The sequence below is a fragment of the Poecilia mexicana genome, unplaced genomic scaffold (genome assembly GCF_051168715.1).
Source record: "Poecilia mexicana isolate PSO_F unplaced genomic scaffold, ASM5116871v1 scaffold_20, whole genome shotgun sequence".
Lineage (NCBI taxonomy): Eukaryota > Metazoa > Chordata > Actinopteri > Cyprinodontiformes > Poeciliidae > Poecilia > Poecilia mexicana.
In genome coordinates, this window is record NW_028263389.1 from 15947367 (window position 1) to 15963013 (window position 15647).

General features: G+C 40.3%; 1 protein-coding gene across 1 annotated transcript; it reads right to left on the reverse strand.

Moving 5' to 3' along the window:
• Window positions 1-545: 545 nt before the first annotated feature.
• ankha (ANKH inorganic pyrophosphate transport regulator a) lies at window positions 546-15041 on the reverse strand. Its single transcript, XM_014984095.2, has 12 exons — window positions 14588-15041; window positions 11449-11665; window positions 11148-11266; window positions 10882-10965; window positions 9986-10156; window positions 9768-9902; window positions 8651-8743; window positions 8472-8564; window positions 4114-4243; window positions 3284-3407; window positions 3051-3150; window positions 546-1308 (listed from the first exon to the last, which is right to left on the reverse strand). Exons 1-12 carry the CDS (start codon window positions 14681-14683, stop codon window positions 1201-1203), a joined length of 1470 nt encoding a protein of 489 aa, XP_014839581.1. The 5' UTR covers window positions 14684-15041; the 3' UTR covers window positions 546-1200.
• Between the last annotated feature and the right edge of the window lie 606 nt (window positions 15042-15647).

Sequence of the window (15647 nt, forward strand, 5' to 3'; positions counted from 1 at the left end):
GCCCGTTTTCTGTTCATGTTGACAAAGTTCGTAACACGGTGGATGTGCCGCAGATAGAGCTCATGATGGAGGCCTCAGTCATCGACGCTGCCGTCACGGGTTCAAGTCCTGACCTGTTGACCTTTACCACACGTCTTCACACTTGGTAATTTCTGTTTCAAATAAAAAGCCAGATCAAAAAAAAAAGTATTCTTGTTGGTTGAGCAGCAGGCTCAACTGATGCTTTTCAAAGATTATCTAAGCTTTTCAGGCAAAAAAATGAGAACATATTTTGCATAGCCCGTAGACATATCCTAACCTGTTTAAGGGTTCAAAATAAGTCAGTTTTAAACTGTTTCATGTTTCTTCAGACATTATTATCAAAGCCATCTCAGTCCATCTTCGTCTTTCATCCGAAGTTGACGGATTTGGTCAGATGTTTGGAACTTGGACACGATCAGGTCCAGACATGCATCACATCCGGGTTAGGAATGAATAAAGCAGGAAAGTCCTGACTTCAATCCCATTTAAATTTTGCCTCCAATAATTCCAGACAACAGAAAAGGTTAATAATAATAAAGCAATTTATTTGTAAATAAGAATGCCTATACAGTATATACATACGACAGTCTGAATACTAGCAGGAAAAAGGCTTGGCAAAACAAAGTGGGTCCAACTCCCAGACAGAACTGAAAGGGAAACAGAGAGCTATTCTTGAACACACAGTGGTTTGATGAGGGATTCCTGACCCCTTGCAGCAATTAAATATACACAATCCAATATAAACAAGAATCTGTACACCGTTGTATGCACAACCCAATAAGTTCCACATTGTGTCTGCGTTTGAATCCAACAAGGTCCCGCTGCCTAAACTCTGATAAAGTAACATGAAATGTTGAGCTCTAGTTTTTTTATTTCTTTATGTTTTTTTGGCAATTCCACAAACACCCGGCTCATCGTTCCTGCTGCTGAGGAGAAAGTTCTCCAGTGTCGGTTTCCCTCTTTAACCAGTGAAAACTTAGGAAAGGATACACACCCAGCTAAAGGGAAAGGGCTAACCAGAGACAGTATTTACACCGATGGGTTGGAGGTGCATGGCTTTCTTTACAGTGTGCGTTTCGATAGTGTGCAGGTCGACGTCTCGGACGTTTTCCCCAGTCCGAGCCGCCTCGTCTTCTGCAGACCTTCCTTGTCGAGGTCGTCCTCCTGTGCTTTGGACGCTCACTCCTGCTCCGCCTCCTCTTCCACCTGGAGCTCCTCGATGGCGTCCATCTGGTTGGGGGAGTCGCCTCCCTCCACAACCAGCTCGTTGGACATCTCGCTGTTCCTCTGAGAACAGGAATGAGAAATGCGCTTTCAGGCGTCAGCGAAGAAAGTGAGAACAAAAAGATTGCAGCTGCACAGCAGATACTGCTGATAAGTGCTGACAAAACGCAGCGGTTAAATAAATATGCTCCTACGTGACGACACAATAAACTGGACCCTGCAGAACCTCCACTAACTGTAAATCTTTGCAAAGTAGAAGAATTTGCGAAGATAGTCTAGCTTTCTAACCACACGGCCAGACAGATTTAAATGAATGCGGCAAAAGAAAATGAGGTGGATTAGTGAAGCTTTCTAACAACAGACATGTTACAGTGGAATATCGTCTCTGCTACCTGGAAAGCGAGAACTAAAAAAAAAAAAAATAACAGTGTTCAGTCAGAAGCCTCTTAAAAATCGTTGAAAGACTGACTGCTACTGGAGACGTTTCCTACGCACAATGAAGATAATTGGATGCTGTGAATCAATTTAACTTTCTTTTGGGATAAATAAAGCTTTTATTTAATTGAAAATTTGCCACATCGAGTGGATTAATGCTGAAAACTTTATTTTTAGTATATATTGGGGATTTCTCCTTCAAAAAAAAAAAATCAGACTTTAAAACAGAAAAGATTTGTTTTAAAAACATTTTAATGGATGGAGCTGAAGTTGTTGAAACGATTCAATGCAGTGAAATGATTCATCATTATTATTAGATAAAAAGTGTAAGGTCAACTTAAAGGTGAATCAAGGGTTAAAGGAGGATTTCAGCATTTTCAACGTTTGTATAACCATATATATGTATAAAAAGCTTTCCTCGAGATCCAGCAACCGGTTAGATTAACACAAAAGGAACAAGAACAACAGGAACCATAATTATACAGGCCATGTTCAGGAAATAATAATTATATGTTGCATTTGTTTATGTACTATGAACGTTACTATTAAACCAGATCATAAATGTGTGAAACGCAGAACACGTCTCACTTTGAGGTTAATCTTCATTTTCCAATTTTTCTTTGTTCTAACTGATGCTGGTTCATTCTTGTTTAGAGGCACAAAGAAATTTCATTTCGGTTTTCTGTTTTTAAGATCAAATGTGGACTAACATGAAGTCAAGTTTGCCGTTTTAACTTCGTTTCCTATAGGATATGTCCTGAAAGTCTTCAGATTAATTTTGCAGTAAGATGTTTAAGAGAACAAAAGCAAAAACAATGGCGTTAAGCATCAACAGTCAGGACTGGCAGCCCCAGGTTTTCTGGGCTATGCCTCCAGAAATGTGGTCCATCTGGTATGGGAGATAAACATTTCCACGGTACGCTGGAGTCAGTCCAGATCAAAACGTCGATACTCTTTTCAGACCAGATCATTCCTGGTAACGTTCAAGCGAGTTATCGTGTTAATTTGTCCACCATAAAGGTGAGTTGCATTAGAAATGACCTCGTCTCCAGCTGGCACTCACTGAGAGCATCTGTAATCAGAACTGTGACTATAATAATAATAACAATAATGGAGGAAGTTGGGTTGCGGTCTGAGAGAGGAATTCAAATGATTGATTTGAATTCAGAAGGTAATGACCTTCTGGATGCTTCCGCCATTTACGGTGTTCATTGCTGTATATTCACAAACGCTTTCCAGACTTTTCCTCTTTGCTGCCATCTCTGAAAACAAACGTCAACATTCCCATTCGACCTGAACGCTTCGTTTATAATTAAAGATGGCAGGAAACGCCTTGTTCTAGATACGGGGAGGGGAGTGTGAAAGCTCACCTGTTGTCTATAAACATAGCAGGCTGCTATGGCGACCATCGCCGATTCCCCGACGAAACCGGCTAAGAGGGACCCGACGCCGAGTGTGGCCCCGTGGACCCTGCAGCAGAGGATTACTTTAATCTGATGCCTTTCTCATCACGTCTCCACATCGGTGAAGGCGAGTTCTTCTTTTTCCAGCAGCTGCTCTGAACGCAGTGCTACGAGTCGACTCTGCTGGTGTGTTCACTTACCCCATGTAAGGCAGCACAACCAGGCTGATGATCAGGACGACGATACGCAGAACGGAGCTGGGAGCCAGGACGAAGGTCTTTTTCAGGGTCATGAGCCATCCTGTCAGATGAGCCCGAACGGTCACTGCAAACACACAGAGGAAGGAGGCGTCAGGGACACGTCCCACCTCACAGGGCCGAGTCCAGGTTCTCTTCTAATGGCTGGGGCACAAACTGTACGAGGGCCAACACTGCAATTTTTAAATGCACTGCAGCTTTAGATTACATTGAGCAGTGGAATAACTAAACTATAATTAACCAAACTAAACACATGGATCTGTTTAGTAGTAGATTTGTTTGTTACAGTGACTTAGGGTACAAGCTAATTTATCTAGGGACACAATTAGCTTCTAGATAAATATATATATATATATATATATATATATATATCTGCTGAATTTATTTAACTTAATCAACTTTTATTAAATTATTATAGACCACAAATATAGTCATAAATGTTGAATTATCCCCTTTAAGAAGGTTTTCTTTTCTTGGTGCAGTAGTCTGAGGGTGGTTTTCTTATTAAACATCAACCTGCCAATAGGACTAGAGATGGAAATCTTATTTATATTAATGCCAATAATGTCCCATTAAAAAAAAAAAGAAAAAAAACAACATAAGGAGCATTTCTGTCATCTACTGACTAGGAGTTTGGACAAAACTAATCTCTGTACGCCACGATATGATCAAACTAATTGGCGGCTCTTGTGGCGATGGCCAATCAGATTTCAGGACCAGTCAGAGCCCTGCCCCCTTCAGCCTCCCCTACGAGCCATGACCTGTGACCTCACCTGGCATCGGGAAGAAGGAGAAGATCCGAAGCGGCGCCACGCAGAGCGTGGCGAAGGTGTACTCCACTCCGATGACGTCCACCAGGATCTTCTCGGACACACGCGGGGTCCAGAACAGCACGAAGCAAAGCTGAGCATTGGAACAAACGGATCAATTATTCTTCAGGACCTGCTTTAGTGATTTTTACTGCAGCTGAACGTTTCAGGCCTTTGAAGCTCTGGCAAAACAAAAGGAGCTGCTTAGTCGTATTAGCATCGCACCTCAAAGCACCGTGATCAGGGCATCCGAGGAGGAAACCGTCTGATCTGATTATGAATAAAACATCCACGTGTTGGAAAACCATCAAATGGATTCAAAATGACGGTCGATAACTATCCTCTCCACCAAGACAGGGCAGTAGAGCATTTGTCTGACACAGATGCATCATAGTGCAGCTTCAGAAGCTCTCCCTGATGACTCGTCAAGTGTTGCAACTCTGAGCAACAGCAGATCAGCTGGTGGATTCCTGCAGTTCAGTTATGGAAAACGGCGAGCAGCTCAAGACGATCCAAAGAGCAAAGCCGTTTCAACCGCTGCGCTTTAAAAAGCTTCGAACGATTAATCAGACTAATTGTGATGAATCGAATAATTCTCAGATAACTTAGTAATCAATTAAATGACTGGATTATACAAACTCTTCAAAAAAAAAAAAAGGCCATTTGTTGAAATAAGGCAGTAATTAAAACTAAACCATAAAAAAATAAACATTTTGCATTTAAAATATTTATTTTTTTAAGACCCTTGTAATTGCCCAAAATTCTCTGGTTCCATAAATTTAGCTTCATTTGGTTGAAATTCTGAAAAAAAAAAAAAATTATCTTTATAGATTATTTATTAATTAATCCAAAAATTAAATCAACAGCACTACACTCTATTGATCCTAAGTCAAGCAGAAAGGACTGAGTTAGAAGTATTGTTTTCATCTGCAGATCCAGCAAAAAATGATCAAACGTATGATAATGGGATTCATGTCATTGCATTTTAGGCAATAAAATTTTTATTTTCATTAAAAAAATACATTTAATTGTTCATTTGCACATCTAAATGCATTTCTAAAATTGTTTTAAACATTTAAGGGTTTAAATGAAATCTACAGAATGTGCCCATTTTTTAATCCTATTAATCGTCAGAATAACTGACAGATTAATCAATAACTAAAATAATCATAAGCTGCAGCCCTAATTTCAATCAGTCATCCGTTCCTCAGTCAATTATGTTCCCAGTAGTGATTTAAAGATGCCAAAGGTTTCGGCAAATCTCGGGTTTTCTGGAAGTTTGTTCCAGAAACCAAAAGCTGCCTCCGTTTGTTTCTGATACAGCCGAGTTGCAGAGGTCCTTCAGGGATTCAATTAGTGCATCCAATTGAATTTATTTCAGCAGCTCAATTAACAAAACTTAAAATCTCCATTTCATTTAAATTTGTAAGATTCTGGCTTAAGGCTACCAAACTCTAAAATTCAGTTTCTCAGGAAACCACCAACGAAAACGATTTTTAAACTCAGAAATGTCAACATGATTAAAAGTCTGAGCATGTGTTGTGAAGTATATAAATTTAACATTTTGTTGGGGTTCATTTTGCATGAATTACTCTATAAATTCATTGTAGCGTGGAGGTCAGCGTCATGGTTCTGCTCAGACATTCAGGACGCTTTATTAACGGCTGTGTCTCCCAACTCCACAGATACCATAAATAAGTGAAGCATTTTCTGTCAAAAATCGCCCAGAAATTTCTAGATTCATTTCACATTTTAAAAGAAAAATGTAGAATATTGACAGGTTTTTGAAAAACTGTCAATCTGCAAGAAAAAAAAGATGCTATTCTGTGATTAAAGGGAGAAAAGTACAATATTAAAACTAGGTCTGACACATCAGAAATTTGGTTTAAGTGATTACTTTATGGGATCTACACTTTGAACTTTGGTAAAACAAGCAGATGAGAATCCCTGACATTTATCGTCTCAATTTTAGAAGATCTCTGGTATTTTGTGACAAAAGTCTGAATTTATAATCTTGATAAGGATCCAAGTTGTTTTGTTCCTACCAATGTTGGAATATCCTGGTTTAAATGTAGTAAATTTATACCTTCGGTCATGTGAAATTGCCTTTTTGCTAATTTTTTACTTTGACACCAGAAAATATTAAAGTTGAAATTATTCCCAAATTTTCGGAATAGTTTGGCTAAAATCCAATTTTTTCCCCTTCCATCTAAAATACCCCCCAATACTTGTCGCATTATCACATGTAATTTAAAATCTTCATAAAAACTGGAATTTGAGTTTTCATTTGCTACAACTGATAATCAAACCCAACTAAAATACATCTCTCAGTGTAATAAGTCTAAATCTACTGAAGTAAATCTTTGATGACTTCAGGTGTTTCAAGAGCTTCAGTTGCTTGATGAAGGGTTTAAAACCCGATGCTCTGGTTTCCAGACTGGTCCCAGCTGAAGAAACTGGACTCGTCACTTGTTTTCCCGTTTCTCAGCTGCTGTTAATTCTCACTTTGAGCTGCAGGTTGAAGGTAAACCAGAAAAATGAAAAACAGCTGAAAAGATGAGGATTCCAGAAAGATTGGGCGATCTCCTGGACCAAAACGTGAGAATGGATTACCTGCTAATTAGTAGTTTTGGTTCACCTCACCTTCTATCATCACTTTACTTGGACACGGTCACATCAGAGTAATCTGAAAGGCCTCGGGCAAAGCCTTCTTCTGCTCTGACTCAGCTGTGGCAATCTCCTCAACAAGCTGAGACATCCTAAACGATGAGCTTGTTCTCATAAGGTTGAATTACACGTTGATCTCTGTCACACACACACTCTGGCTCCGCTTTGGTTTTTTCCTAGTCTGCTTTACATAAGTTCACAATCACAGCAGGTCTCGACACGTCGGGATCGTGTTGATCTCTGCACACACCCTCATGTTCTTGTTGACAACTTTGGGACTCTACATCTGGCATGACAGTCTCCTCCCCTTTGTTTTTTAAAGACCAAAACATTACCCCAGATTTCCTGTTTATCCTCACTGGAGCAGAGAGAAGTGACTTGAATAATTGCAAAAGCACAATTGCACACCAATTGTGAGAACTGAGGTGGGATTGATGCTCAGCTCTTCAGGAAAAACACGCTAATGTAGACGCCTGCATCACCACAATCCAACACCAAGTCTATTTGCATAAAGGCGCCATCTCTGAGCATTAATATGCTCTGTAAGGTCTAAAGATTTTCATAATTTACTCAGTGTGAATTTATTTTTGACTGGGTCGACCGCAGGCAGCTTGAATAAAGAAATTCCAGCATGTTTCAGCACAACACCTAGCTGGTTATACGAGTCCTCAGATGAAACACCAGTCAAGTCACAAAAACAACTATAAACATCAAGCAGCTGTGCTTTTTTATGAACAAACCGTTCCACATGTTAGCTTGTTGCCTCAACACAAAAACAATCCCTGAAGCCACTGAGGTGATCAAGTTGAGAGTTTCTGCAAACCCCTAACTGGTAAAAGAAAAATTCTGCAACTGTGAAGTTGTCAGATCATGACAATTTTTCAAAGCTAAAGGATTTCAACATAAGCAGCAAAAACATGCTTATGTGTTCATTTATGTGTAGCCAGCAGGTTTCTGGTTGATTTAAGTTATTTAACTAGTGGGTAGTTGAGCCCATAGTGCAAGATGAAGACTGAAACGCAGTTTTGGCTACCATCTGATTTAGTTTTATGGATTTATTGAACTGAAATAATCATTCAATACACAATTTGCACTTTCAGACATACAACTCATGACGTGGTGCAAACTGTTCATACAAGAAAACATGTAAACACTGAAAATGTTGGATGATGTAAACATGACGACATCATCCTCCAAACAGATAAAATCTGTTTCCCATTAGGCATTAATTGGTCGACAGCCATAATGAATATGAATAAACTGCAGTTTGCTCAGTATTCTGTCTTTTTCACATAATTGCAAATGTCCCCAACTCACTTCCTGTCTTTGGTCAGTCTAACCAAGTCCATCTAAGTGCCAAAAATATTTGGAAAAAAAAAAACAACATTGTTAATGCTAAGACAGTGCAGTGCTGCATGGATTCATACTATGAAGGAAATTTGATCTATTTTGCAGCTAGAAACCTTAGCTCTGATGCAAATTAGCATATTATTTAATAAACTGACAAAGCACTTCGAAACTGAGAAGTGCAAGGAGAAAGATGCAGGGTTTTCTCCAGAGTATGTTGCAATTAGCACAAAACACATTCAGATTTGTGTTTGTAATGTGACAAAATGGGAAAAACTCTTAAGGGGTGTGAATATTTTTGTGCTTACCGTGAGCGACAGGGCCAGACAGCAGAAGGTAAACTTTTTAATGTGCGATTTGTTAACCAGGCTGTCAGCATTCATCTTGTTGCTGGGATTGTTCTGTTGCAAAAAAGGTCCAATTGTCGTCATGCAGTACGCCACATCTAAAATATATAAAACTGTAAACACTGCGGCGTCCGGTTTACCTTGTCAAAGGCCGGGTACACGGCTCTGAGCTCAGTCAGCCAGCCGTAGGGCATGTGACCCACTGGGTATGTGGCTGTGAGCACCGCCACGGCCTGCAATGACAAACACAGGACAGGTAGAAGTCACCCGCGCGCCGTCACTTTAAATCTAAAAATACCAGCCGGCTAAATCCACCCCGGCAGCCTAATAACAGCCAGTCTGGGAGCCGCACACGGCACCTCTCACTTTCCCAGAAGTTTTTTTTAGAGATTCATCTCTGGACAGCCGCCTTGAAGCTCACCGTTGTCTCGCCAGCGACAATAGGCAGGAACAGCAAAGCCACGCAGGAATGTTCTCGAGCCGTATAATCATGCCCCGAGTTTCACATTTGAGTGGTGAATCACTCAAACAAACCACTGGCAGTCCGCGCTGTCACCGATTTCCAGTCAGTTCGTTTTTGGTAAACAGCTTTTTTTCTTATTGTCTCTAGTAGCTGCGCTGGTCTCTGTGAGGCAGAACGCTCCAGAGGGAGTCTGGCATTTCAACTGGGGAAATCCAGGGTATCTGCAGGTTTCAGCAAGTCAAATTTAAGACCTTTTTTAATGCCACCTTGAATGAAATTTAAGATTTAAAAGAATAAATAAATATAGGGGACGGTTGGGGGAACTTGAGACGTTACAATCAAGCATAGCAAAAACTGAGAACCTGGCTTTGTACCCTTAAGAGAAACAAAAAGCTAGTGAGCCAACTAGCTAGCAAGGGTACATTAGCAGCGAGTTAGTGGTAGCCACAAAAACCTCGAGTCACAGAATGAAGAAGAGGTTTGCATGCGACTCAAACTTTTAGGACAGAAAAGTTCCACAAGGAAAAACTTAAACAGTCCTGTGACGACAAAATTTAAGATCTGTGATTAATGTATTTAGTACCATCTTACATTTTTAAAATAAATTTAAGACATTTTAATGCCTTAATGTTAGACACAAAATGTAAGACTTTTTACAGATGCACAGACACCCTGAAATCCAAAACACAGCTGAAGAGGTCTTAGGGAACTTTAGCAGCAGCTTTGCTTATAAAAGCATCTTAAATGTGCATAGATAATGAGGTGCCGGCATGATGTCTACTCTACGCACGCACCTCTGTGGCGTCGGCGGACCCCTTGAGGTCTCGAGACACAAACAAGTTGACGATAGGTCGGCTGATGCGCTGCGTGGCCAAGATGAGCGCCAGTGGCCACCAGAAGCTGAGCATCTTTTTGATTGTTGCGTCGCCCTGCAGAAGCAAATAAGCAACTTGTTTATTTTCCATTCTTCACGTCGTGTAAAAACTCCTCTATCCAAAGGGACAGAATGTACCCCAACGTCGAGGCCGCTGGAGTCTGGAATGTTGTCATGGATGTTGCAGTAGTAGCCGATACCGACGATGCTGAAGCGGACCAAGGCACCCATGTACAGGGAGAGGATCGGGATGAGAATGGGCTCCACGCATTCCAGGTTACTGTGCAGGAAAATGGCCACGAACACAATCTGCAGGGAACAACACATTATTCATGCCAAAATTACTTAGAGCTGCACATGTTTAATATTAATATTATAAAACACAGTTTGGACTGCAACATTTGTAGGTTGTTATATTTCAAATGTCAGAAATTCACACTTTTTATAATTTACTCAGCACAAAGTATTTGTCTTTTTACAACCAAATATTTACAATAAGCAGAACGGAAAACAAGTGAACTTTTCTGCACTTAAATCTGCTTTTATTTAAATTTTTTAACTCAGATGAATATAGCAAGTGTTTTAAAAGACAGTGAATCAAATCCTTGTTTTATAAATGAGAATAAATTTCTTCAATTGACCTCAAAAGAATTTAAAACTAGATAAATTTCTTTTAATAAAGCAAATGTGCAAAATCCTTTCCAAATTTAAAACAAATTAAACCCACTTTATTTGCTTCATTTTAATTTCATTTTTATTTTCCTGGCCCTGGAGGAAATGATTTTCTCCAGGTGACAAAAAGTTTGGCCACATAAAAACTTATGCTGGCCCAGATTTGGCTCCCGGGCCTGAAGTTTGACGTGTGGATGGATGATTTAAAGAACAAAACAAGGAATAAAGCCTAGAATTCTAATATTTACTTTCTTTTCCCCCTTTTCCAGACTTCGGAATAAAGTCCCAAACTTATTCAGGCGGAGAAACTCTGAAAAGAAGCATTTTTTCAAATGAATAAAAAAACAAAAGCATCTCGTTACCTGAGCCACGACATCAGAGATGGAGGCAGAGCCCACAATGACACTGTACTTATGCTTGAGGAGGATGCCTGCATGAATCCATGCCTGGAAAAAAAAATTAAAATTAACAAAAGGGTTATTTTACATTTTAAAAACTTTCATTTTCTTTTTTCATGTGAAGAGACCAGAATCAAACAGAACTAAAGGATTAAAACCTTTCTAGGTCATGTGCGCTTAAATACATGATTTCACATGTGGATTAATCCCAATTTTTTCCGAACACTCACCATTGCATCCAGCAAAGGGAACGCAGCTAGGTATAAGAACGCCTTTCTCGTCTTTCGCCCAACAGATTCATCCACTTGGTGGAGCTTATTGATGATGTAGTATCCTAAATCTGTGTAAGCTAAGGTGAAAGAGAAAGACAATATATCAGACATCTTTGTGACCGTTTTGAAAAAAATCTGATTGTAAATTCTCCCAGGAGAAAAAAAGCCGTCAACAAAAACTTTAAAATCCACCAAAAACATCCCGCGCAGGACGCGGTTTAAGCGCAGGGTGTCATCACCCGAGCCCTTAAACACACACCTATCAAGATGTGGAGGACGAAGGCGATGACTCCGGCCGTCAGCATGCACAACACGGCCTTCCTCCGGTCGCGCCTGCTGTTCACAAACACCAAGCCCACATTCTTGAAGTCGCTCATGGGACCGGTGAAGAACTTCATGAGGGAGTAGGCCAAGCCATAGCTGGCCAGCATCTCCACCGTGTCCTCCTTGACGGTGGCTATGCCCCGGTTGAGAGCCTGGATGGGACAGAGGAGATAGAGAGACGGCGCAGAGATAAGAACGGATAAGTTCAGATAAAAACTTTAATTTTTAACAGTCTGTCACGTTGCAACCACTGGGTTAAATGCATTTTATGTTAATTGTGGAGAGCAAGGAAGCAGAAAGATGGATCTAATACTCAATATGATATACAATCCAGTGAAAGCAATGCGCTGAGAAGAAATTGAATTGGTGAGTAGAGTTCACTTTATCTCATACAGCTGTTTTATGAAGGCCGCACAGGCTGGAGAAGCTGTAAAGATCAACAGCTATATGGCGAGATATTCTTTTACCAGGACAACCTTTAGTCGTGCTCATAAATCTGGCCTTTATGTTAGAAAACAAAGAGATTTATTTGGAGTGGAGAGAAGATGCTTTTGTTTGATGAGACCAAAATTGAACTTCTTGTTTTTGAGAAAACACTGCAGCTCATTCTGAACACATCATCATCGTGGTTGTCAGTAGGGCCAGAGAAGCTGGTTGGAGTTGATATAACGATGGAGGAGATAAACACAAGTGAATCCTGGGAGAAATGCTGTTTAAAACTGCAACAGCCGTAAGACTGGAGTGGAGGTTTATCTTCCAGCAGGAGAACAAACCTAAACAGACAAGAGCTTCAATCGAATGGTGATATGTTTTAATGCTGCATTCCAGTTACCTGGAAAATGGAAACTCGGAGTTGAGTTTTGACACCAGCGTCCTCGTTAAGAAGTCAGACAAAATGGCGACTCTTAAAAACATCATTTTAACCTTTATTCCATACACAAACACCACTTTTAATTTGTTCAGTTTAGAATTGCAGGATTCGTGTGACACTTAAATTTCACTCTTATATGTATATCCTACAAAATAAATATGATTTCACCCAATCTTACTGTTGTAAGGCAAAGTCAGCCTTACAAGGTGAAACTTGTGAAGGTAGTCGGAGTTGCTTCCAGATTCCCAGAGAAAATGTTTGACTAGGAAGTTGGAATTTCCCACTTCCAAGTACAACTAAAATGTAACATAATTACATCTCTGCACCAACACAGCTGAAATAAATGACTGAATGGCATCTAGTTTGACTCACTCATTTGATTCAGGTATGTTGGTGCAGGGATGCATCTAGAGGCTGCAGGATTTTAGCTCGAGGAGCTGGAGATATGATGACGAGTCTGAGACAAAAATGAGAAAACTGCTCCTCTCCAGGCATACAAAGAAAAGGCAAAAATGTGAAAAAGCTGCAGAGATAAACCTTCAAAAATGAAGCAAAGCTGGTTCCAGAATATGTAGCCCTGAATACAAATGTGCCTCATGGCTTTCAAATTTAAACGTGTGAATCATTTTGAAAGCCAACGCCCTTAACCAGAAGTCTGCAAACTTTCCAATCCAAACAGCTATTTTTGCTTTCAGTCCAACAACCACTAACCTGTTTAGATCCAAACAACTTTTAAGTTTTTGATAAATATCTACTAAATTTCACACATTTTGGCAACCAAATTATTCAGAGTGCTCTATAAGATGAAAAACTTGAAACGGCAGCAAGAAACCTTACATTGCAGTGGTAAACCGTTTCATTTCTATTTTTAAGTATAAAAATAAATGAAAGCAAAGAAGGTGGATATATTTTTCCAATGGGGAAATTAAATGTACAGAAAATCATGTATAAAAAAAAAACATTACTGGTAATTTTGTTGCAAAAAATTATTCCATTAAAACACAGAAAACTTCTAAAACATGAAATTGTTATACCTATATTTAAAACCATTAGCCGAGTTTAGCCAAAGTTATTAAGAACTATTGTAAAAGGTCCAATGAGCAACTCGCAGCTCTGGAGCCTCAGGTTGCAAATTCCTGCCATAAAACATGGGAACAGCACCATCATGCTGCATCATCTGCTTCACAAATACGAGCTGCCTTGTGTTGGTCTGTCACACAAAATCCCACCAAAGAAAATCAAGGCTTGTAGCTGCAACATGACAAATACGTGGAAATGTTGAATAGGAGATAAGCTCAGAGCGGTGGCATGACTTTGTCTAACATTATCTCTGAGCAGAAGGCAACTTCTCCCAACAGTCCTGCAAACCACTGGTTATCTGGAATAGTTAAGTGACATGTTTGGATCAAGTGACAAAGACCCAAACACTGAACCAAACCGAGAGTGGGTTCACCAAGTTACGTGACCTTAAGATCTCCAAAAGCCTGATTGTTCTGACTACAATTTATAATCCTGGTACTTCTAAACCACGTTAAGAAAGAGGAAAAAGTCTTTCAGAAAACATGAGAAATCCAGCTGCTTCCTATTCAAGGACCTGGAATTATTACTGTGGGATTTTATTTTTAAAAATTGTACCTTTAGCTCCTTTAAGAACACCCTTTAACTTCAGGATAGCAGTCACAACAGCTGCCCCCCATTTCCCCTTTCCTGGTGTGTGTGCGCTATTTATACCATCCTACAGAACCATTACATAAGCATAATCCTGACATCTCCAAGCCTCAGTGTGCTTTATGCCATCAGATAAACCCATCTGGGGCAGGAAATATCCAAAGCAGAAAACATGATAATTACAGGGCTAATCTGTGCTCTGAAAACCACAAATCCAACTGCCTTAAGATATATAAACAAATTAGAAGGATAATGTCAAGTGTAAGTGAGAAAAATAATAAATCACAGCATTACATGGCAGTAGCGACGACGTAAAAAGGCCTTCTTTTTTATTTTTAGTCGAATAACGAGCCTGCAGGCTAATATAGCTGCAGTTGTGCGAATAAAGATGTATGAAACGGTCGGCGACAGATTTAGAGGAGGTTTCAGAGGTTTTAAATGATGCTAACCCGACACAAACAACTGTTAGCGAGGAGGAAATAATGGTTGGAGGGTGCTGCGATCTGTAGCGGTGTTTGAGGAAGAGGAGCATTACCTGTTCTCCGAGGTCGATGGCAACATTGGTGATAGCCAGAGGCACCAGGAAGCGGAGGAGAGGCCAGTAAGGACTGAGGGATGGGAACTCCACCATAGTACAAGCCGCCGGGATGACAGAGCGAGGAGCATCTGCCTCAGTCTTGTTAGGTTAGGAGGAAAAAAATCAAGGGATCCAACGACAGTGAGGCGGTCAGAGAGAGCGGGGAGTGTTAGGAGGAGATAGCGGCGGCAGCGCGTTGCTCGGTGCTGCCGCTGCTGCTGAGAGGATCCGAAGGTCAATGGGAATTTCAGAGCGGCGCATCTTCCTTGAAAACCATCTTCGAACAGACGGGGGGTGTTGATTGGAGGAGGAGGAAACGGAGGTGGGGAACCGCCAGGTGTTTCGGTGGAGGAATTGCCTGACTATGAAGCGATAATCCAAAGTTGGTTAAATAAATAGTTTGGCTGCGCTCTTGGCCGCGCCTCCGCTGGGCAGTCACGACCCTCCCAGAAGGCTGGATCCCGCTGCTGCTAAACCCGCAGGTGCGTGTGGCATCACGGTGACATCAGACGCACGAGAGAGAGGGACAGACAGGAGTCACCACACAGAAACAGCTCCATTCCGGGAGAATATATACACCCACATTTCTCTCTTTATGCAAGCAATTCAACAAAAGCAGAGTAAACGCAGCCTTGCTGGCTAGTCTAAATTAAAGACTGAGTCAGCAGTTTGCACCTAAATATGATGTTTATAGTTCACACTGCACAGTACTTTGGTCCCATAAACATAATGTTACCTTTTGCCTACAGCCCTTGTGCTAAGGATAAACAGAGCAGATCTGTGATGATTAAAGGTTTGTCAAAATCTGACACCTAGTGGACAGTAAAGGTAGTACAGATATTCTTTCATAAGTATGTCATATTACTATTACAGATATACAATTTAGATTTTTATTATTCTTAATGTTGGCAATATTAACTCTAATGATTTATTAATACCTAAAAAAGTTTTATTTCTATTTTTAAATAATGTATTAGTTTTTAAACTACATTTATTTCCATAAATATCCAAATTATTA